Source organism: Heloderma suspectum, chromosome 1 (genome assembly GCF_057233095.1).
Source record: "Heloderma suspectum isolate Gila_16-S chromosome 1, 16-S_ref, whole genome shotgun sequence".
Lineage (NCBI taxonomy): Eukaryota > Metazoa > Chordata > Lepidosauria > Squamata > Helodermatidae > Heloderma > Heloderma suspectum.
In genome coordinates this window covers 48,584,174-48,609,412 of record NC_139458.1, presented here as the reverse complement: position 1 = coordinate 48,609,412, position 25,239 = coordinate 48,584,174, and the positions used below count along the sequence as shown (strand labels likewise).

Sequence of the window (25,239 nt, the reverse complement as noted above, 5' to 3'; positions counted from 1 at the left end):
GCGCTTCTCGGCTCCAGCTGTGATCCGAAGCAGGTCGCTGGGCGGCAAAATGCCAAGCCTCCCCCCTCCCTGTCTTTCTTTTTGCCAGGGTCAGACACGCTTCCGTGCTGTTTATCCGCAGCGCCCCCTCCCCCCACCACCCCGACCGTTTTAGAATTCTTAACCTTTTGAAAGAATTGACGCGACAGACAGACGCACACGACCGAGCGCGCGCCCGCGCGCGCGCAGCCGCTGCCCCCCCCCTTCCTTTTAACGGGCGCCGAAAGGCCCGTTTTGCAGACTTGGCGCCTTTCGAAGCGCGCCGACGCCGAGCGCGCCCCCCCCTCCCCCGCCGCCACGAGGTCCCGCTGTCTCGATATTCAGTGGCGCGTCGCCGGCGCGAGGCTCCGCTGGAACGAGAGCGAAGAAGGGGCCGCTGCGCGCGCGTGTGAAGGTCGCCCGCGCCGCCCCCGGCCCCAGCCGCGAGCCCTCCGGCGGCAGTGCTGCGGCGGCTGTTTAGCCACGTGTGGGAATGTTAGTTAGACTCGCTCGCGCCGGCGCGTGCTCGCCCCCCCCCCCCAGCGCCTTCTCTCCGCCACCCCCCCCGCCGCCGCCGCCGCCGCCGCCGCCGCCGCCGCTCTGTCACTTCAAGTCCAGCCCCTGCGAGACAGCCAATCGCAGCTGTGCCATATTCATCAGTCTCTCAGTCTTCAAGCTACGGGGGGGCGGCGGGGGGGGGGTTCGTGGCGTCTAAATCTCCCGTGCCCGAGCCTCCTCGGCTGTCTCCCTTCTCCCCGCTTGCCTCAGTGTGATTGGATGAGCGGGAGTGTGTGGATGTGCTTCATGCGGATGCCTTCCTCCGTCTCTCTGTCTCTCGCTGCCCCACTCTCTTCCCCTGTTCCCTCTGCCCCTCACTCCATCCCCCTCCTCTCTTCGCCCCCCTCCCCCCCTCCCGGCCATTTCCCCCCTTAATTGCCCGGTGCTCTTTCTGTCCCCCCCCTTTTGCTCTCTTTCTCCTCAGTGTGATCTAGTCGCTTTTCTCTGCCAACTGGGAATGCTAAAACAGAACTGATGGACATTTCCGAACTTTGCATCTCAGACCCTCTCAGCTACCACAACCAGTAGGTGCCCTCCTTGCTTTCGTCTTTTTTTTTGGGTAGGGGGGGATGGCGTTGCGTTTTGCCTGTCACTGAAGTGACAGGCAGGATAGCATCCGATCCAGATGGGCCGCCTGCGGTGTGTGACTTTGAGTTGGAATGGGGGAGAAACACTTCTCTGAACTTTTCCTCTCCTCCTTTATGGGAAGAGAAGACTCACCGTAGCTGCCCCATCTTCTGGGCATAATAGGTGCAAAGGGGTGAGTGCGTGCGTGGGTGATGGGCATCATGGTTCAAAAAGCTTGCTCCGCTCTGAAAAGCAGGAAAGATGCAACTCCCCATTTAAAACAGAGGTAATACCTCGAGAGCGGTGGCTGCACTATTAAAAAAAAGAGGAGGCTTCCAGGGGAAACTCTAGTTTCAGCTGACTTCCGCTTGCTGTACTTTAATGATCATGTAACTTCTTTCTCTCATTTCCCAGGAATGCAAATGGATTAAAATGGGAACACCACATTTTCTGCTTTCAAAAGAAAGCATTTCCTGTTTTTGCTTTATTATAAAAGTTTATATGGATTTATTAAGTCAGAGATGTGTGTATATCAAGGTGTTTCATGGCCATTTACAACAATAGCAAGTTGTTTTTTTAAAGAAGGAAATATGTTTTACGCTCTACACACACACACACACACACACACCTGAAATTCTCTAGAGGAGCGCAACCAGAAGTAGGGATGTTGTGAGTTGAGGACATATCCCAACTTGGGACTGATGACAGTTAGTCCACCTGCTGATGGTTCTTTATATGTGCTGGGGAAGTACCCAGTGGTGATGCTTTGCATGAAATTGTTTTAGTAAGGGAAGGTTGAGCCTTGCATGGAACTTTGGAAAGTGGATGGAATCCACTTGTCATTTGCGTCTGCTCCGCTAGCATGATTTGTTCTCAAGTCAGCTTCTCCTCTTTTGATAAATCAGTTTCTGAGCCAAGTCCCCTTTTATGTGTTGGTGTATTGGTCTGTGTGAAGCTTCTGAAGACGCTGTGTTGTCAACAGATCCAAAACATTTGCCTTGGATGGATATGGTTTAATTCTAATAGCTACACCTTAGTAGGAGTTAAGAAAAAATGAATATAATTTGACTGAAAACAATGGCCATTCTCTTCCCTTTTCTTTTTGACATCTCTCTTTCTGGTGTATTTCTTTCTTTTTTCTGAGTAGCTGTCATTCCTTCTGACGTTTCTCATTCCATCTTACTTTACTCTCCGCTCCCTTTCATGCCAATAAAAGACAGAGAATACAATCTTTGTTGGGTTTTGTTCTCTGGAGTGCTTTGACTTGTGCCAGCTGCCCCCCCCCCCCCCGATTAAAAGTATCATTTTTTATTTTTATTTATAGTTTTCATGAATCAGTGAATTAAAAACAAATAAGAAATCATATACCATTTTGCATTTTACTAAAACTAGGAATTAAGTGAAGTATGATCTTTTCTAATTAATAATAAGGTGTGCATTGTTTGGTGGCCACTGGCTTGGTGTTTTCCCTTTTAACTTCCCTCCTCCCCCTGTTCACATGCAACTTACTTGTAGGTTGGTCATCCACCTCTCCCATTCTACAACAAAACCAAAATGAAGCACTTATCTGATTCTTTTTAATGGCTTGTGTAATTTGATAGTGCTAATAGAAAGTCCCAACTATGTTGTGCCTAAAGCAATTTTCCTGCTTCATTCTTACCTTGGTTTCCAGTTAAAGAAACAAAAAATGGACCAGGGGGATGTGCCATTGAAAGTCCTGATATAGAGTGGATGGGTTGGGTGGAGGTGTAATATTCTTTCAGTTACTAAAAGTGCAGTCTGATGCATGTCCACCCAGAAGTAAGTCCAATTGAGTTCAATGGGGCTTACTTTCAGGTAAGTGTGTATCACAGACTGAATGTGGTTCTACCAAAAAGCTCTTTGAGCAAGTACCTTTTTTGGTAGAGGTGTTTTATCTCAGTTGGCATGGAATTTGCATTTTTTAAAAGAAAGATTGTGTGTTATTATATTAGGTTCAGAAGATTTAAAACAATCTTCAGAATGGATTTAGGATGTGCATAAACTGGTTGCTGGAGAATGTATAGGGTAAAAAGTGTAGGATTCTGAAAAATACTGTCCAATTATTTCAAGGTCCCATTTCTACTTCCAGTTACATTTTTTTTTTGTATAGTGGAGCATAGGTATAAATCAAGGCTAACTACAGTCATGTGAAAAACAACTTATTTATGTACATAGGTGTTTGTAAGTATTTGTGGTACAGAAGAATTTTTAATATTGTCTGAATACATGTATTATTTGTCATGAGTTCCTGTGATACTGGCTATTTTGATAATTTGCTTAATGATTTTAAAACTGCTCCTTTAATTTTCTGTAATGGTTATTATTTTTTTTCTAAGCAAAGCATGTATATTAATTTGTAACATTAATTTGCAACCTTTAAAGGGAGCTTTTTTGGTTTTGGTTTTGAAAACCAGCTTTATTACAAAAATTAGTGTAGCTGCACCTAATAGTTGTGCCTTTTAGGTGTTCTAAACACTTCTTTGGAACCTGAAAAATATGTAATTATTAAGAAAATGGCAGTAAGAGGCAAAGAAGTAATCTATTAATCTATACAGGTCTTGGATCTGAAAGCCAGAACTACACACGCTACTGCGTTCAAATCCTACATTGACAACAAGCATGGTCTGACTGAGTTGAGGATATCATCTTTTGCCCAGAGTCAGGATTTGATACCCTACATTTCACCTTCCTAGGGGAAGGAAAGTTCATTCTTGCCCTCCCCACCCCTCCCCCAATCTCCAGCTCTTCAAATATATCTTGATGTGAGCGCTTTAAAAAGGAACAGAAGAGGGAAGTTGATAATTGCTTCATATTGCTTCCTAAGCATGGGAACTTGCCCCTAAGTAGTTTGACACCAAGCTTTTTCACATCCTTTTATTAATTTGGTCTTTGTAGATACATTTTGGAGTAAGTCCTTGTCATTATTAAGATGGTCTTGGAAAAGTTTACGTGTGTTGTCTGTCATGTGGAGAGCAAGATCCAAACTGAAACCTTTGGTAAGAATAGGATTCACAAGCATGCCTACAGAACAAATGAATCTGCAATTTGTCTTGCAGGTCAAGACAGGTGAAGTGCATAAAATTGGTCAAACTGTATTGACAGTGCTTGACTGCAGTACAGCAGCTATATAATACAGATCTGTATGTATGCATAAATATGTATGTGGTTTGGATATATCTATGAATATATCTATGATTGTATATCATGCCTATATTTGAGGCTGTACGTGTAAACCCATAGAATATCCCTTATAGTGAAATTCAGCACTTTTTGATTGCTTTACCATTAATGTCACAGCTCTAGATGAGAGGTACCCCCCCACACACCTCTTGTTTCCTTTTAGCTGTAGCCTCAGATGTTGTTAGGACTGCAGAAAATTCCTTTTGCCATTTCTAATCAATGGTGTGTATAGAGAACCATAGAACAGACTAAGATTACCCTATTAGGAAACAAATAATGCCACTTTGGTGTACAAAGATATTCTGCCAGACATGCCTGTTGAAAATGCTTTCTGTCTGGTTAAAGAAAGATGCACAAATGTTGGCTCTCTAAATTTGAAAATGAGTAATCAGTTGCAACCCCCCCCTGCATTTGTGAACACGAAAAACCAGTTTCATAGATAACAGTGTGATTCCATTCAGTAAAAAAATAGTCAGTTATCTTTTAATTATAAATTAAAAGATAATTAATTTCTTTTGCTTTTTTGTTGATCTTTATTTACAGTTCACAGAAATGTGACTTGATTTCTGAAGGATAACTAGTGATTTCCTTCTGTGAATGGGGAAAAAAATTATTGTCAGAAAGGATGAATGAAGCTGCTTGAGTTCTAGGCACTCTTGGAAATCTAGAATGAGAAGTGGTATCTCTCACTCTATATCCCCCCCCCCCCGGCCCCCGTGAGTGGGAAGAAATTCTAAACAGAAAGACTGAATGAAGCTGTAAGTGCTCTGAGTGTTCTTGGACATCTAGAATGGGGAGTTTTTTAGTTTCACTGTCTCTGTGTTTTCTTGCTGACAGAAGCATTCAAGAAGAAGCTGTAATGCAAAGGAGCGGGTTTAGTTTGATTCCCTAAAACTGGTTTCCTATTGTGTAGCTGGTCCCTTACCAAGAGTCTGGTCAACCTTGAATGTTAAAGGAAAATGTTAACCTTTCTTCCACCTGTCTTTCAGATTCTACTTTTTTCATAGCAATTATTGAAAATTATGAAAAGATCAATTTATTATTAATATTTTAGCAAAAAAAACCACCCAACAACAACTGGACAGGGATCTTTTCATTGTATTGACTGAAACCAATCAATAGATATTGCATTTAGCCTGAGAGGGAGAAGACTTGGGAGGGCTTGTATCAGAGAAAGTTGCTGTGACAGAAATTTCCAGCAGGTGTGTGTGTGTGTGTTTCCTAGGAGAATATCTTGCTTGAAATCTTCTGTCTTTAATTTACTGACCCCTTCCCACCCTCTTCCCTATTCTGCCATGTTGTCTTTTTTTTTTTTTTAAGTGATGGTACATCTTACAAACAAGCACTTATTTAATGTCTCCAGTGAGAAATTTCACATGTGCCACACAGTTCTGAAGACCTGAAACATTTCTGTTCTGGATACAGTTGCTTCTGATAAATGATAAAAGTGGGAATGAGTGTAGGTTTACTGCACAATCCTAGGCTTGTTTATTCAGAAATAAGCCCCACTGTGTTCAGTGGAGTTTACTCCCTAGTAAATGTGTTTAGGATTGCTACCTTAAGCTGCTCTAGAACCAAAGTTCACTAATGCAGTGATAACTGATCTCTTTTAAGCATGTCTAAACGTTTAGGATGCATTTACTTGGGGAAAGAAACAGCAAAAGTTGGACAAGCCAGGCATCTTAATAGTTTTGCCCATTCAGTTACGTCCAACACCCTGAGGGTAGATGAGTGCTCATGGCAAATGTATTGTGGGTAGAACCTTATGGTACTCTGGAGACACTTGGATGTTCTTCCAGCTTATTTAAAGAGGCTGCAATCCTGAGCAGATTTACTAGGGAGTAAGCCCCATTGATTTCAGTGGGACATATTTCTGAGTAAACATGTTTAGATTCCATTGAAAGTGGGCTTAGATGCTTTTGCTTTTATTTGACAGTTGCAAAATAAGGGGAACATTTATTATTATTTTATTTCTATGCACACGCACATGTAGGAAAATAGTTTCAGTATCTTATCATGTGCCAAACACCCAGCCTAGGGATCCTATGCTATCTTCTTAGAAAGTGTGATAGTAGAATAGATACTAGTCATGAATTTATTGGATGTTTGTTTAGGGATGTCTCAGCATAGTGAAGGTCAGTTGTAACTAACTCTAGCGACTAACTAGAAAGTAATCCTGTTGTATTTCCACTCCTTAGAGTTAGCAGGTGTAGTTGGGATTCCTTTGTAATTTAGGAAAGAGCTTTACATGTTCACAAGGAAATGGCGATGCTCTGGATGGTTGACTTGCAATGTATAAACATTAACAGAGACTTGGAGAAAATGTCTTCATTTATAGAGAATTATATCTGAGGAGGAGCTCTGTTTTCTGTTCTGACTTGGTTCTATGTCTCTAAAGCTCTTTTGTGCCTCCTCTTAGCACGGGGCTGCCCACAAAGTGGCCCTTCGACCTGAAGTACCAGTTATTTTGTCTGTCAAGAAGCACTTGTGTGAGCTTGGAGGCAAACAGTAGTTAGGAAAAGTATGCCTGCTTGAAGTGGAACACACTGTAGAATAATATCTTTGCCGTGTTTGTAATTGCAAATGTAATTAGCAAACAAGCTCTGGGGGATTAAGGATGTGAAACTTTCACTGCACATGACTTGACCCTATGTTAGCCAAACAAGAATGGTGTGCACTGTTTAACCCATGGCAGTGCTACGTTTTTATCCTGGCATGTTTGCTGCTCCTACTTTTCTGTTGTGTAGTGAAGACCTTGCTCTTTTTCTCAGCATTCTATGCTTTGGACTCTCTTCAGAAAAAACAAAAGCAAAAAAACCAGTCTTGCCCTTTATGAAAGAAGAATGTGCTAATACATATTAGCTTGCTAAGCTGTTTGGCACTCATGAGCACCTCAGATGGAATTGCCATTAATTGTCCTGTTGTGTTTCTCAGAGACAAGTTGGAAAAAGCAGGTGGCACCCTGTTGTCACGCAACTCGTGTTGGCTTTGTGGCTTGTTTTCCCCTTGTTCTCTTCTCTTCCCTGTTCAGTTTGGCTTCTTTCCCCTTCACCTCCAAAAGGAAAGATGTCAGTGTTTGGGGGGCACCTTGTCTACATTCCCAAACCTTGTGCTCATTTTATCAGCCTGCACAGAATATTCTTGATCCACGAGTGTCGAGCAAACAATAGACACGGAACCCAGAACCCTTTAAAAAAGTCACAAACTTTTGAGTATGTGTGTGTCCAGGGGGGATGTTTGCTTTCTCATGCAAATTTCATCATGCTAGAGGTTCTTTTCTGCCCCCTTTGTGTGCAGTATTGAAGTTGCAGTAACATGCCATGACCAAGCTATTTTTGTTTTGTTTTTTAGTGTGAAAGGGAATGGATTGAGAATAGAGAGAGGCGGCGTATCTTGTCCGATTCTGCACTGCCGGTGAGGCGTTGATTTCTAGGGGATCTCCATAATTATTACATCCTGTTTATGGGGGAGGAAAGGGAAGTATCATAGGCAGACTACTGACATTCTGACAGTGCTATGTACCCATGTGTTCAGCCAAAATTATTTTCATATGCTTTTTTGGTATGTATCAAATAACAGTTTTCAGGACCTCCAACTGGAAGCATCTTCTGTGGTGACAAAGGAGATTGCCTTATATCTGTTGACTATGTTGAGTTGACTGTATATAGTTTAGCTGAGTAGGTTTAGTGGAAGCCATGATGTTTATATATAATATATATTACCTGAACGCCAAGGTTTCCTTTGCTGTGGATATTTTTCACTTTTCCTTTTCTGTTTAAATTCCACTCTTACTCCCCCACTCTTAAACTTTAAAACACTGTTCTATAGAAATGGGGCTGTCTTTGTGAACAGTCCGTGAGAACATACAGTCTGCTTAGTCAAGGATAGGGTCTTAAGAATGGCTTCAAAAATGTTTACTCTTCTGGTTTGATTTTGCATAGGATAGTTATTGTTTGAAAAGCTGTTGCGTCTTCCTTGTAAAAATGCAGGGAGGGCAAAAATATAATTTTCTGTCACTGCCGTTTATTTGTAAAATAGATCGTATAATATTCTTTAAATGTGCCCCTAGACAGCAGTACATGTCATCCTTTGTATACATATCATTTTGTAGGTCTGGAAAATTTAAATACGTATGTAAACATAAGTTCAGCAAATAGCTTGTTGAGATGGGTTTGATACAAATCAGGTTTTATTCTTTTTGAAATGCAAATAAACACCACTTGCGTACCATTGATTATCATATAAATCCGTGTATATGTAAGTTAAGAACTTGGGTATTCATTTCAGGGCAGAATAATCATTTTAAGAAGATTCTTCACGTTTTCTGTGACAGCTACTGTATCAGTGGTGGAGCTTATTCTTGAGGTATTTTGCAGACCCTCCCTCCCTGCTCCTGGTTCCTAACCCCCCCCCCACAAAAAACACGGTAGAACAAAATAGTTTCTGAGTTATATTTGGTGTTGAGTTCCATATCCATGTTATTCATTCGATATGTGAAAAGTACTTCCTTTAACAGCAACTGGAGATGACAATAAATTGTTTTGATACAACTTAATTCAAAATCCTGCTTATAACCGATGCCCACCCATTTTCTGGGCATTTCTGTCCATTCTCCATTCCTCTCTTCTGACTGCTTCATTCAACTTGTCAAGTGTTTCTATTTTTGCACTGTTTGCTTTTTGGTGGCTGTGGGGTGAGCGTGGGCGGGGAGGAGAAGCAGGGGTATTTGTGCTGCAGTAAGATGCTGAGCAGCAGTTCCTGTGAAACCTAAAACCTTAATGCCCATTGCCTGCCACACTTTAGTAGTCAATTTTGCATTCTTGTCTCTTCTGTCAAAAATAGTATCTGAAGGGAAGAGGACCCCCTGTGCAACTAACTGGCTCATTATGCGTTGACAATTGAGTCAATGTAGTCTGCAATGCAGTCTAACCTGGTACTAGAGCGAGAGGCAAAAGGTACGGCTGCTGTCAAAAGCCAACTTTCAGGCACAAAAATAATCCCAGGATAGGCTTCCTGGGCTGATGTCCTACTCCTAATACCTTTAGAAAGGTTTACTGTGACCTCTCCCGAGTGCCATCTGAATTAACAGGTTGTAGAAACGTATCCTCTTGCCAATGTACATTTGGTACAAATGTCTTCACACATGCATGCATTTTTATAAACCATAGTTGATAATTTAGCTGTAAAATAAATGTATATATGGTTGTATCTTCTTTCTCATACAGAGATCGTATGAATGATAGAACAGAATCTGTTTTAATCATACTCATAAGCCTGTGTAACGTTTATATATGCAAATACGTTTATACAGCTTGCATTTCTGTGCTATGTCTACACACAAATGTGTACTGCACATGACAATCAATATATATGCAAATCAGTACACAATATATGTGTATATTTAGTATATGCAAGTGTGCGTATACACGATGTATTTTCCATATGTCTAGCATGAACGTGCTAATCTGTATCTGAGCAGTCTACTTGTATCCATATCTCTAAGTATATTAATCTGTAGGGGAAAAATAAACTTAATCTTATCTCCCTTGAAACCTAGTTCTGAGTCAGTGCTTGTGGAACATAAAACAACCTTGTGTAAAAGATAACAGAAATGCAAAGCCGTCTAATATGTAAATATAGTGCACATATATAGTTTATTGGTTGATATAGTTTGATATGATATGGAGCAAATATACCAGGGGAGCAGGGAGCATATCTTTGAAGCTTTCAAAAGGTTTTTGGTCTAAAACTGAAGAAGAAAAAAAGATGCCAGAAAACATAAACAAACCACTGTTTTGTTTTGCTAGGAATCAGGTGGGATGATTGAGGATTAAAAATCCAGACATTTTGTTGCTTTGGTATTTTCATTTGGCTCCTTCAAAACCTTTGTGGGAGTGTTTTTTGGGGTTGGGGGTGTGTGAGGGGGGATTGTTGATATTGCTTTTGAATGCATCAAACCACATTTCTCTTTTTAATTAATCAGAAAGCCAGATATAATTTAAAAACAACGATTTCTGTTGGGTTCTAATTCTACTTCTCAGTAATTCTTTAAAAAGAACCATGCTGAGGAAATCAAACCTATGAGTGCTCTGTTAATGAACTCTTCTCAGGGTTCCCCATTCAACCAATATACTTTTCTGTTTTGACAGAAACAGCGTAGTTGAGTTCTATTGGTTCGCTGAATATGTTTGAGCCATATATATTTGGCTGAATATGTTTGAGCCATATATATTTGCTGAGGAATATGTATGAGGAATATAGTTGAGGAATGCCCAAACAACATTGCATTATAGTTGCAATTCATGCATTTTACTTTACAGTTTTCACTTAAGGAATTTAGGGAATATAGACTAAAACCTCTTCAATTGTCGATTGGAGAATGAACCCCGCCCCCCTTCAGGTTTTGGCTGTTCTTCCTCTACCAGCGTGAAGCTTCTTTGCCTCAATCTGTGCAAAATGTTATAGATTCAATTCCCCTGTTGGCCAAGAGTTAAAAATTAATTCATGAATAATAAAAACCAATCAGTCTTGTTGAGTTTAAGAGGGATTAGAGGAGAGGTTTTTGCACAGATGCAGTTATATATCTTGGTGCTGATGTTGTTGGACTATTAGATATTGTATTGGGTCTCGCCCGTTTATCTGATAACAGTGCCTGATTTGCAAAATACAGTTGTTATCCTGATGACTAACGAGCCTAATATTGGATGGATTAGCAAGGGTCACACAGCTAGTGCCTGCTACAAGTTCTCAGCCCCTTCTGAGATAATTCAGCTCATTTGAGAGCTTCTTGAAGGTAAAGCAATTGGGACGAAACATGTTTGTACGAGAGTAGTTCTTGCTACTGTTGCTTATTAGTTAGAAACAGCTTTTCAAAGAGATTTAGATTATTAATTCCCATTGAAATCCATTTGGGGATTTAGATGCTCAGACACCCACAATGTTTTCAGATCCATACACTACACAAATTTATTCACAATAGCTCCTGCCCTGGAGAGGTTACGGTTCAATACGTAAGTACTAAAACCCAAAACACTGGAAAGATTGTAGCAGCAGCAGTAGTTTTTAAGTCAGGCTATTCCAGCTTTTAGAATATTTATTTATTTATTTATTTATTGCATTTATACCCCGCCTTTTTTCCTCTTGCAAGGAACCCAAGGCGGCTTACATAATCCTCCTCCTCTCCATTTTATCCTCACAACAACAACCCTGTGAGGTAGGTTGGGCTGAGAGTCTGTGACTGGCCCAAAGTCACCCAGTGAGCTTCCATGGCTGAGTGGGGACTAGAATCCGGATCTCCCGGCTCCCAGTCCAACACTCTCACCACTACACCACACTGGCTCCCTTTTAGAATATTTTATTTCCTCTTGTACAAGGGATGTTTTCTATAGCAAAGGAGCCCTAACTAGTTTTCTTTTCTTTTGCTGAATTGGTACAGGGGGATTGTATCAGTTCAGGGCAGCCGGGTGGAGGGTGGGGAGGAGCCCTCCTCATGACTCAGTGAACTGGATAGATATGTGATATGTGCCTGTTCAGTTTCCTTATATTATAATCATTTTATTGTTACCTTGTGTTTTATGCTCATAATTGTATACCTCCAGAGAACTTTGGTTTTTAGGAAGTTTAAAATAATAATTAATAAATAAATAATATTATCTGTCATTGCCAAACTGTTACCACTTATCCTGTTTGCTTGCGTACACTCATGTTTATGATGTCACAAGGTGAACAAGCACTGCATTTTTCTATAAGTTTAATCCATCCCAGAACACACGCACAATACTGTAAAACAATTCCCCGGGTTTTGTGTCTTGTGCAGCCTGAGTCTCTGCAGGCTCTGCTAAGATGTGCCACAAGAACATAACAAGAGCCTTGCTGGATCAGACCAAAGGCCTTTCTAGTCCACCATTCCGTTCCCACAGCAGCCAACCAGATGCCAATGGGGAGCCCACAAGCAGGACGTGAGCATGATAACACCAACTGGTGTACAAAGGCATATTGCTTCTGATATTGGATGTAATATGTAGCCAACATGACTAGTAGCCATTGATAGTCTTATCCTCCATGAATTTGCCTAACCCCTTTTAAAGCTGTTCAGATTTGTAGCTATCGCTACATCTTGTGGTAGCGAAGCCCTATTTCCCCTTTGCTTTGTCTCGGGAATATGTGATAGACCTGCTATTTTGAGTGCTTCACAACTGCAAGGTTAGAACTTAGAAGAGATTGGAATCAAAACATGAACACTGCTTTTTCTTTTTAATAGCAGGTCTAACACACACCTCTGCAAATCGGAGCCTTTGGGTTATATCCGACACTACCTGTATGCCAGCAGAATGGGATCTGCTGGCAGAATGGATTCTTCCTTCCCGCTGCATCCCTCTGTGTGCCCCTCAAATCTGCTGTGGAATGTCGGGACCCTCCAGAGCAGATTTGGGGGCCATGAAAGGGTACAAGGGGAGGAGAGAAATGGGAAGTTTCATTGCGTGAGTGGGAATCTGCTCACATGACATTGGATGCAGCCCATTGTGAGAGACCAAGAACAGCAATTAACTTTGGAAAGCTCTGGTATGGAAGGCCAGTTAAACATGTATGCTGATTATTGCAGGGCAACTAATGTTATCATAAAGGGGGAAATCACAATGTATTCTTTTCTATAAGTGATAGGTTCTGATTTGGGATTTATAATCAAGGTTTTCACCCAGTTGACTAATTCTATGTGTTTTTTAAGGCTATACACACTTATATGGGAATACGTCTCATTGAACTTGGTGGGACTTACTTCTGAGTAGGCATGCATGGGATTTCAGTGTTAATCAATCAGTTGATCATGCATGAACATGGAAAAGAATAACATTATTTTTCTGAAGAAAAAAATACATTTGTTGTTTTCAGATGATGTGTGCTTGTAGTCTAGCATGCATTATTTTAGGAGAGGCATTCCTGACTCTCTCTGTGTGAGTGAGCATGTGAGTGTGAGCAAGAGAGAGAAAGGCAGAGAGGGAATATTTTTTCTGAGATATTTGCCACCCATCATTTTTGTGACTACTCATATTAAAAATAAGTAACTATTTTAAAATACTTTCTCAATTATTTGGGGGCACTGTTTTAATTCCCCTTCATGGATCACTGCCTTGTTGTGGCGAAGGGGCTTGCGTAACTCAGTGAAGCCATAAGCTATGCCGTGCAGGGCCACCCAAGACGGACAGGTCATGGCAGAGAGTTCTGACAAAATGTGGTCCACTGGAGAAGGAAATGGCAACCCACTCCAGTATTCTTGCCAAGAAAAACCCATGGAACGTATCACAAGGCTAAAAGAGATGACGCCGGAAGATGAGCCCCTCAGGTCGGAAGGTGTCCAATATGCTACTGGGGAAGAGCAGAGGGTATTTCCAAGTAGCGCCAGAAAGAGTGAAGCGGCTGGGCCAAACCCGAAAGGACACTCAGCTGTGGATGTGTCTGGCGGTGAAAAGAAAATCCGATGCTGTAAAGAACAATATTGTTTAGGAACCTGGAATGTCAGATCAATGAATCAAGGTAAGCTGGAGGTGGTCAAACATGAGATGGCAAGATTGAACATCGACATCTTGGGAGTCAGCGAACTCAAATGGACAGGCATGGGCGAATTTAATTCAGGTGACCATCATATCTACTATTGTGGGCAAGAATCCCTTAGAAGAAATGGAGTAGCACTCATAGTCAACAAAAGGGTGGGAAAAGCAGTACTGGGGTACAATCTTAAAAATGATAGAATGATCTCAGTACGAATCCAAGGCAAACCATTCAACATCACAGTAATTCAAGTCTATGCCCCAACCACTGAGGCCGAAGAAGCTGAGGTTGATCGGTTCTATGAAGACCTACAACACCTTCTAGAACTAACACCAAAAAAAGATGTCCTCTTCATCATAGGGGATTGGAATGCTAAAGTAGGAAGTCAAGAAATCACCGGGATAACAGGCAGGCATGGCCTTGGTGTACAAAATGAAGCAGGACAAAAGCTAATAGAGTTTTGCCAAGAGAACATGCTGATCATAGCAAACACTCTTTTCCAACAGCACAAGAGGCGACTCTACACATGGACGTCACCAGATGGTCAATATCGAAATCAGATTGATTATGTCCTTTGCAGCCAAAGATGGAGAAGCTCCATACAGTCAGTAAAAACAAGACCTGGAGCTGACTGTGGCTCAGATCATGAGCTGCTTCTTGCAAAATTTCGGCTTAAATTGAAGAACGTAGGGAAAGCCACTAAACCTTTCAGGTATGATCTAAATCATATCCCTGATGAATATACAGTGGAGGTGAGGAATAGATTTCAGGGATTAGACCTGATAGACAGAGTGCCTGAGGAACTATGGACGGAGGTCCGTAACATTGTTCAGGAGGCAGCAACGAAATCCGTCCCAAAGAAAAAGAAATGCAAGAAAGCCAAGTGGCTGTCTGATGAGGCTTTACAAGTAGTTCACGAAAGAAGGGAAGCGAAAAGCAAGGGAGAAAGGGGAAGATATACCCAACTGAATGCAGAGTTCCAGAGAATAGCAAGGAGAGACAAGAAGGCCTTCTTAAATGAACAATGCAAAGAAATCGAGGAAAACAACAGAATGGGAAAGACTAGAGATCTCTTCAAGAAAATTGGAGATCTCAAGGGAACGTTTTGTGCAAAGACGGGCATGATAAAGGACAAAGAAGGCAGGGACCTAACAGAAGCAGATGAGATTAAGAAGAGGTGGCAAGAATACACAGAAGAACTATACAGGAAAGATTTGAATGTCCCTGATAGCCATGATAGTGCGGTCACTGAACTTGAGCCGGACATCCTAGAGAGTGAAGTCAAGTGGGCCTTAGGAAGCATTAGTAACAACAAAGCTAGCGGAGATGACAGTATTCCAGCCGAGCTATTTAAAATCCTAAAAGATGATGCTGTTAAAGTGCTGCATTCAATATGCCAACAAATCTGGAACACTCAACAGTGGCCACAAGACTGGAAAAGGTCAGTTTACATTCCAATTCCAAAGAAGGGCAACGCCAAAGAGTGTTCAAACTACCGCACCATTGCGCTCATTTCACATGCCAGCAAGGTGATGCTCAAAATCCTACAAGCTAGGCTTCAGCAGTATGCGAACCGAGAACTACCGGAAGTACAAGCTGGGTTTCGAAGAGGCAGAGGAACTAGAGATCAAATCGCCAACATTCGCTGCATCATGGAGAAAGCAAGAGAATTCCAGAAAAACGTCTATTTCTGCTTCATTGACTACGCTAAAGCCTTTGATTGTGTGGATCACAACAAACTGTGGCAAATTCTTAAAGTGATGGGAGTACCAGACCACCTTACCTGTCTCCTGAGAAACCTGTACGAGGGTCAAGAAGCAACAGTAAGAACCAGACATGGAACAACCGAGTGGTTCAAAATTGGGAAAGGAGTACGACAAGGCTGCATATTGTCACCCTGCTTATTTAACTTATATGCAGAGTACATCATGAGAAATGCCGGGTTGGATGAATCAGAGATCGGAATTAAGATTGCCGGGAGAATTATCAACAACCTCCGATATGCAGACGATACCACCCTAATGGCAGAAAGTGAAGAGGATCTCAAGAGCCTCTTGTTGAGGGTGAAAGAGGAGAGTGCAAAAGCTGGTTTGAAACTCAACATTAAAAAAACTAAGATCATGGCATCTGGCCCTATCACTTCCTGGCATATAGAAGGGGAAGAAATGGAAGCAGTGACAGATTTTACTTTCTTGGGCTCCAAGATCACCGCAGACGGTGACTGTAGCCATGAAATTAAAAGACGCTTGCTCCTTGGGAGGAAAGCTATGGCAAACCTAGACAGCATAGTAAGAAGCAGAGACATCACCTTGCCGACAAAGGTCCGTCTAATCAAAGCTATGGTTTTCCCAGTAGTAATGTATGGCTGTGAGAGCTGGACTATAAGGAAGGCTGAGCGCCGAAGAATTGATGCTTTCGAACTGTGGTGCTGGAGAAGACTCTTACGAGTGCCCTGGACTGCAAGGAGGTCAAATCAGTCCATCCTAAAGGAAATCAACCCTGAGTGCTCTTTGGAAGGACAGATAATGAAGCTGAAGCTGCAATATTTTGGCCACCTAATGCGAAGAGAAAACTCCCTGGAAAAGACCCTGATGCTGGGAAAGACTGAAGGCAAAAGGAGAAGGGGACGGCAGAGGATGAGATGGCTAGATAGCATCACGGATGCAATGAATATGAACTTGAGCACGCTCCGGGAGAGAGCGCAGGACAGGAAGGCCTGGCGTGCTATGGTCCATGGGGTCACGAAGAGTCGGACACGACTGAACGACTGAACAACAACAACAACAACAACAAACTGTTTTAATCAAGCAAACATGTTTTGATTAGTTAATCTGATTAGTTGACTAAACATGGCAATCCTAATTATAATATATAGCATGCCCGCCTACTGAAACTAAGCTTAAGTATGTGTAACTGGACTAATCGTGAATGTCCCACCCGTTTACCCTTGCCTCCCCTTCTCTCCCCTTCCTCTGTTGTTTTGCCTGTGTCAAATGCTAGCTTGTAAGCTGCTCAAGGCAGGGTCCTGTCCTCTTGTATCCTGTAAAGTGCCATGCATATTGATGTGCTATACTTTGCATTTCTATTACTTTGCATAGAAAAAGCTGCAAGTTACAGGAGGTTTAAGGGTTGAGTTAGGACTGTCTGAGATAGTACTGGGGATCAGGATATGAGGATGATCAAGGCAAATTGGAGGCCCTGTTTCATTGTTCATTCATTAATTTATTGCATTTCTATACTGCCCAATAGCCAAAACTCTCTGCCGGTTCACAGTCTTTCATTGCCCAGTCAAAATTGGTTTGTCATCATGAGATGACATTATATAGATTGGGAAAGGAAAGGGAGACAGAATGGGTATGGCACACATAAACAAACTGCAAGATCCACAATAGTTTCTTCTGAGACGAAGGGCATTTTCACAAGTCAGAACACCTTTTAACCTGGTGCATTACTTGCCAATGTTGTTAATGTGAGATGGAAAGTGGAAGAGAGAAATTCCAGTCCATGCACCTTTTTTTTCATTCTGTTTACCTGTTTGGGTAATAATGCAAATGAGGAGAACACCCCACCCCCTGCTGCAATGCTATGCATCTTTACCCAGAGGTTCTTCCCATTGTGTGTTCAATGGAGCTTACTCCCAGGTAGGTGTACATAAGATTGCAGCTTAATACTTTCTTGGATGTAAACCCCATTGAACAGAAGGGGTGGACTTACTTCTGAGTATACATGCGTAGGATTGTGCTGTACATCACTTGTTAATATGGCTTAACAAAGCATCCTGAAGCATAATGTGTGCTCCTTTAAGAAAAATGGAAACTTAAAAAAGAAAACACTTAGCAATTGTAAACATAATGTAAACTTATGAGCCATAATGGGAAACATGCCGTTGCTTAACCAGGGGGATGTATCCAAGCACATATTTACTGTGAAGCAAACTTGGTGTTTTATAGAGGAGGTGTGACAAAAAGTCCTTTGTTTTGGCTGAGGCAGACTAGTTCAGCTAAATATCCTCTGATTGCTTTTTGGGACCATGTGCTGAAACAGCCATAGAATGTGAATGCAGAAGAACTCGACAGCCCCCTACAGGACTTGGCTCACTTAGCGGCGCATGGTTTTCGGCAGAGAAGGAGGTATGGTTGCTGTTGAATTGCATTGGAGGGTCAGTCCTGGTTTTGCTTTTACAGACGTAATCCTGAGAGGTAATGAAATTACACTGTGGTTTGAAAAGTAAAATACAAATTCCTCTGCCATACTTCAATGATTGTTTAATCCCTTTCTCAGGCATAGAATCATAATGCTTGAGATGAGCATACAGATTAGCAGTTCCAACTGGCTTCCTTTTGCCATCTCAGAATTCTGCCCTGCAGGATGTTTTCTCTAATTGGTGCAATCTCATTTTGTCTGATTGGAGCAATGGACATATGATGTAGATGTGGTTACTACCATCTTTCCCAGTTGTTGTCCTGTGTAGGCTGCTGTCCTTGTAGTCTAGCTAGACTTACTTTAAAAGTATCTCCACCAACTTCATTATCCAGACGTAATCCACCCAATCCCGAGCTCAAGTAATCCTATTTTACAAGGGTTTCTTTTTCCTAATATTCAGTCTGCCTCACTATAAAGTTTCACTTTATAACAGGGTGATATACTACCTCCATATGGAGAGAACTCTTCTGTCCTTGCTGCATGGCAAGACCACTCTTTTAGGCAATTTACAGCGCAATCCTATATGTGTTTACTCAGAAGTAAATCTCACTGTATTCAATGGAACTTACTTTCAGGTAAGTGTATATAGGATTGCAACCTTAGATTTCTTTTTTTCTTTGCAGCTGTGCCAAAGTTGCTTGGTTACAGTTAGCTTTTTCTCTTACCTAAATGCTCAGTTTTTGTATCTTATAATTTATTCATTTCATTCTTGGTTTTTTTTTTTAATATTCTGCCTTCTCTGCATTTGGCTGAATCAGGAACACATTTTGCTGTTTAATATGTTACTGATCTCTCAAATTATGTTATTATATTTCTGTATAATGCTAGATAAGTATCACTAGTTATGTGATATTATTCTGTTTAGGTCCTTTTGTTTAATTTTCAGTTTCTCTTTCAGTTAATGCACACTTTCAAGAAAATATTTATTGCTATCCAATGATGTTCGGAATAGTAACTCTTGAAAGTTAAAATATTAAATGTCATTTTCTGTCTCCAATTTGTGGCCCCCAGATTAAAAGACAACAACCCAGGGTAGGTTCCAGCCAAAGTTAATCACTTTTAACTACCACTGATTGATGTATTCCTATGCATGTCTACTCAGAAGTAAGTCCCTTTGTATTAAATGGGGTGCCCTTCTAAGTAAAGGTATATAGGCCTATAGTCTTAGGCATGTGCTTGACAGTGCAATTCTATACATGTCTACTGTGAGTTCAGTGGGACATATTCACAGGTAAGTGAGTATAGGATTGCAGTCTAAGGTAAATCCTATGCATGTTTAGACAGAAAGAAGACCTGCAGTTCCCAGCATGCCCCAGTCAGCCATTTAGATTTGTCTAAACATGTGTAGGATTGTACCCTAAATCTCTCTCATTAAAATCAACGTGACTTGAAAGTGCCACACGTTGCCTGGATCATGCCCTTCTTGCTTTCCCTACATTAATCACTGTGCAGAGCTTTGGTTTTAAAAATTTATGCCAGTTCCAACAATTCATGATGTACCCCCCACAACCAAATGTGCTTAAGAGGGGGCGAGCTGAATGAAGTGGGGAGAGCAATATCAAGAAGAATTCCAGGTAGTTATTTTCATTGGATAGCACTGGATAGAAAAACACATTTATGCTACATGAATGACTGGGACCAGATATCTGCATTTTACAGAAACAGTCAGTGGTATAGCAACTATTGTAAAATCTGTGGCCTGCATTAATTTTTAAATATATTTTTGAATTTCCTAACTTCATTAGCGAGTTCAACAAAATTCCTTTATTTACATTCAGGTATTTTTTTTAACTTTTCCTGTTACACAAAGTTTTTTTTTAAGCTACTGAATGAGTCTGTTATTTCTGTACTGTTGGTTATATAATTAGAATTGGTAGATAATTTCTTTTCCTTAAAAAAAATCCTCATGGAAGGTTCTCTTTTCTTTCAGTTATTTTTCTTTTAAAACAGGAAGGTAAACCTGTAATGTAATACACATACACATACCAGAATGAAACATTTTATTTTAGTTTCAACGTGGCCCAAATGAAAATATGGGGTTTTGTTTTTAATTAATTTTTTTTTCTTGCTACGATATTAAACTTAAATGTGCTTAAGGTAGATCATGCCTAATTCCCATTGATAAGCACTTGAAAGTAGCATTGTTTTCAAGTGACAAAAATGAGGTCTGCAATTAACTCTTTAAGGTCTTCTATTTCTTTCCTAATGTTTGTCATAATTTACAGAGATCGGAGTTGGAATTTGGGCTTTTTGTTCTGCCAGGGGCTGGTAGTAGTGAAACTTGAATGGAATATATGGGATTTTTAGGGCACAATCCTATGCATGTTTAGACAGAAAAAAGTCATACAACTCCCAGCATGTTGGGAATTGTAGGATTTTTTTTCTGTCTAAACATGCATAGGATTGTGCCCTTAGAGGATGTGAAGTGTTTAAGGATAGTACAGTGATGAAAGGCTGGTGATTATAGGGAAGGATACGGTGCCATGTTGCATGAAGAAGCTCCAAACTTCAGTGGAACATACTTATGGAATTCTCCTGATTTTTGGCCCATAATAGAAACCACTCACATATTTTCAAGGTTTTCTCCCCCCCCCCCCCCCGTCACAGCATTAGGGACTAGAACAGGTGTGGGCAGACTTCAGGCTTGCACGATCTACTTTTCTGTTTTTCACTAGAATCCTGAGATCCATGAAATGGAGCCAGGTGCAACATGGTAGCTCAAGGCGATGGAGCCAATGACCTATGGGACTCAGTGAGTCATATACTGGGATGGCCTGCATATACAAGTACAAATCTACATTTGAGCTTCTACAGATCTGAGATTTTAATAGCATCATTTAGAAGGGGAGGGGGAAGCCTTTTTGTTGCTGCTGCTCTTCAAAAAACAGGGTGTTAGAAACCCTTGCTGATCTACTGCAAATCATCTAGTGATCCCAATCTGCCCACCACTGGACTAGAAACTTGCTCTTTCTGAAGCGAAAGCTGACATTCACAGGACTCCCATGAGATTCTGTGCTAGTAAGCTAGTGATGATGTTCATGACGCATTCTCACCTATGCATATTTCTTCTATATAGTCATACCCCTCATTCAGCTACATTATAAGGGTGCTGAATTTGTTGTCTTTTGCAGTAGGAAATTGACTGAGATTAAAATCTTCAATTGTTCATGATAGAACCCCTCATGGTTTTTGACACTGAAGGCAGATGATGGAAAGACATGACTAACCCTGCCATTAGTGGGATGAAGTGAACTGCTTTAGCTGGCATTGTGCAATATGTGTGTGGGATATAGATGAAGGCAGGAACTGGTGTCTGAATGGTGCAGTGAGACACTAACCAGCAGATGGTGCTGGAAGGGGCCCGGTTGGTGCTGGTGGGGATACTGTGGGCAGCCTGCTGAAGAGCCCCTTGCCCTAACCTACAGTCTGGCCTGAAGAATGGTGCAGGAATATTCTAGCAGAGGTTGAGTGGGATAGGAGGGGCCATTTGAGCTCCATTTCAGGCAGCAGACTGTCTTGGGTTGACACTACAGAGAGACTTCAAAGATTCATTCTAATGCTTTTTACTCGTATATAGGAGAAAACTTTTTGCATGCTGTGGAACTTGGTAAAGGGCATCATTTGCTGCAAATAATAGTTACTCTGTAGTTGGTGACTATCTCATATTATTTTATTTATTTATTTATTACATTTATATCCCACCGTTTTTCCTCCCTAAGGAACCCAAGGTGGCATACATACTCCTCCTCCTCCATTTTATCCTCACAACAACAACCCTGTGAGGTGGGTTGGGCTGAGAGCCTGTGACTGGCCCAAAGTCACCCAGTGAGCCATGGCTGAGTAGTAGAACCCGGATCTCTCAACTCCCAGTCGAGCACTCTAGCCACTACACCACACTGGCTCTCTCCACGTATATTATATAAACAACGAAGACCTACAACACCTTCTAGAACTAACACCAAAAAAATGTGTCCTTTTCATCATAGGGGATTGGAATGCTAAAGTAGGAAGTCAAGAAATCACTGGGATAACAGGCAAGCATGGCCTTGGTGTACAAAATGAAGCAGGACAAAGCCTAATAGAGTTTTGCCAAGAGCACACGCTGATCATAGCAAACACTCTTTTCCAACAGCACAAGAGGCAACTCTACACATGGACATCACCAGATGGTCAATATCAAAATCAGATTGATTATGTCCTTTGCAGCCAAAGATGGAGAAGCTCTCTAAAGTCAGTAAAAATGAGACCTGGAGCTGACTGTGGCTCAGATCATGAGCATCTTGTTGCAAAATTTCGGCTTAAATTGAAGAATGTAGGGAAAACCACTAAACCATTCAGGTATGACCTAAATCATATCCCTTATGAATATATAGTGGAGGTGAGGAATAGATTTAAGGGATTAGACCTGATAGAGTGCCTGAGGAATTATGGACAGAGGTCCGTAACATTGTTCAGAAGGCAGCAACGAAATCCATCCCAAAGAAAAAGAAATGCAAGAAAGCCAAGTGGCTGTCTGATGAGGCTTTACAAGTAGCTGATGAAAGAAGGGAAGCAAAAAGCAAGGGAAAAAGGGGAAGATATATCCAACTGAATGCAGAGTTCCAGAGAATAGCAAGGAGAGACAAGAAATTGAGGAAAACAATAGAATGGGAAAGACTAGAGATCTCTTCAAGAAAATTGGAGATCTCAAGGGAACGTTTTGTGCAAAGACGGGCATGATAAAGGACAAAGAAGGCAGGGACCGAACAGACGCAGATGAGATTAAGAAGAGGTGGCAAGAATACACAGAAGAACTATACAGGAAAGATCTGAATGTCCCTGATAGCCATGATAGTGCTGTCACTGAACTTGAGCCAGACATCCTAGAGAGTGAAGTCATGTGGGTCTTAGGAAGCATTACTAACAAGAAAGCTAGCGGAGATGACAGTATTCCAGCTGAGCTATTTAAGATCCTAAAAGATGATGCTGTTAAAGTGCTGCACTCAATATGCCAACAAATTTGGAATACTCAACAGTGGCCACAAGACTGGAAAAGGTCAGTTTACTTTCCAATTCCAAAGAAGGGCAATGCCGAAGAGTGTTCAAACTACCGTACAGTTGTGCTCATTTCACATGCCAGCAAGGTTACGCTCAAAATCCTACAAGCTAGGCTTCAGCAGCATGTGAACCGAGAACTACCGGAAGTACAAGCTGGGTTTCGAAGAGGCAGAGGGACTAGAGATCAAATCGCCAACGTTCGCTGGATCATGGAGAAAGCAAGAGAATTCCAGAAAAGAGTCTATTTCTGCTTCATTGACTACACTAAAGCCTTTGATTGTGTGGATCACAACAAACTGTGGCAAATTCTGAAAGAGATGGGAGTACCAGACCACCTTACCTGTCTCCTGAGAAACCTGTACGAGGGCCAAGAAGCAACAGTAAGAACTGGACATGGAACAACCGATTGGTTCCAAATTGGGAAAGGAGTACGACAAGGCTGGATATTGTCGCCCTGCTTATTTAACTTATATGCAGAGTACATCATGAGAAACGCTGGGTTGGATGAATGACAGGTCGGAATTAAGATTGCCGGGAGAATTTTCAACAACCTCAGATACGCAGACGATACCACCCTAATGGTAGAAAGTGAAGAAGATCTCAAGAGCCTCTTGTTGAGGGTGAAAGTGGAGAGTGCAAAAGCTGGTTTGAAACTCAACATTAAAAAAACGAAGATCATGGCATCTGGCCCCATCACTTCCTGGCATATAGAAGGGGAAGAAATGGAAGCAGTGACAGATTTTGTTTTCTTGAGCACCAAGATCACCACAGACGGTGACTGTAGCCATGAAATTAAAAGACGCTTGCTCCTTGGGAGGAAAGCTATGGCAAACCTAGACAGCATAGTAAGAAGCAGAGACATAGGGATGTCAGAGAATTCCGCCTTGGATCTCGGTGAGGCCGAATGCCAGTGCATTCAGCCCCCCCAAACTCCGTGGCGGAATGGCCTGCCACCCCCCCCGCCCCCCTGCGGATCCCCCCCGGGACAAGACTTACCTGGGGCGGATCTTCTGGGTGGTGGCTGCGGCGGCTGCTATTCCGTCTGGCTGCTGCCGCCGCCGCCGCCATTTCCAGTCTTGTTAAAAAAAAAAAAAGACATGATAGGCTATGTAAAGATTTACGTAGCCTATCATGGCTTGGTTTAAAAAAAAAAAAAAAGACGTGATAGGCTATGTAAATCTTTACGTAGCCTATCATGGCTGAGTGGGTTTAAAAAAAACAAACTGCATACACAAATGGCGGTGGCTACGGCCGCTGCCATTTGCGTTCCTTATTTTTGGCCATCTTAGTCTATGTAAATATTTACGTAGACTATGACGGCAAAAATAAAGGGGAACGCAAATAGCGTAGTGGGCGCTATTTGCGTCCCTTTTTGATTTGCCGTTTTAGCCTACGTAAAGATTTACGTAGGCTAAAACGGTGAATCAAAAAGGGACGCAAATAGTGCCCGTTACACTATTTGTGTTCCCCTTTATTTTCGCTGTCATAGTCTACGTAAATATTTACGTAGATTCAGACGGCCAAAAATAAGGAACGCAAATGGCGGCGGCCATAGCCGCCGCCATTTGCATACGTGTTTCCCCCCCCGAGCCCTCCGCGGCCAGAAAACCAGCTGCAGACTGCTCTGGGCTGGGCTGGGTCTGGCCAGCTGCTCCGCGGAGCTGCTGCGGAGCACAGCCGGTAGGGATGGCAGAGAATTCCGCCATGGATCTCAGGGAGGCTGAATTCCAATGCATTTGGCTCCCCGAAATCTGTGGCGGAATGGCCTGCCCGCCCGCCTCCCCGGGTGGCGGCGCCTGCGATGGCGGCTGTGGCGGTGGCGGCTGCGGCGGCTAGTCTTCCGACCGGCTGCTGCTGCCGCCATTTGCAGTTGTTTTTTTTTTTACACACACGTGATAGGCTACATAAGTTTTTACGTAGCCTAAAACGACTGGGTAAAAAAAAAAGGCGTACGCAAATGGTGGCGGCTACGGCTGCCGCCATTTGCGTTCCTTATTTTGGGCCGTCTTAGTCTACGTAAATAATTACGTAGACTAAGACGGCGAAAATAAGGGGAACGCAAATAGCGTTCACTACGCTATTTGCGTTCCCCTTATTTTCGCCGTCTTA

General features: G+C 42.0%; 1 protein-coding gene across 1 annotated transcript in view; it reads left to right on the top strand.

Moving 5' to 3' along the window:
- Positions 1-1,050: 1,050 nt before the first annotated feature.
- ESRRB (estrogen related receptor beta) overlaps positions 1,051-25,239 on the top strand; it is a 169,109-nt gene continuing 144,920 nt past the window's right edge. The window contains exons 1-2 of the mRNA XM_084827055.1: positions 1,051-1,100; positions 7,696-7,758. Coding sequence (XP_084683181.1) covers positions 1,051-1,100; positions 7,696-7,758 — 113 coding nt within the window. The remainder of the gene's footprint in view (positions 1,101-7,695; positions 7,759-25,239) is intronic.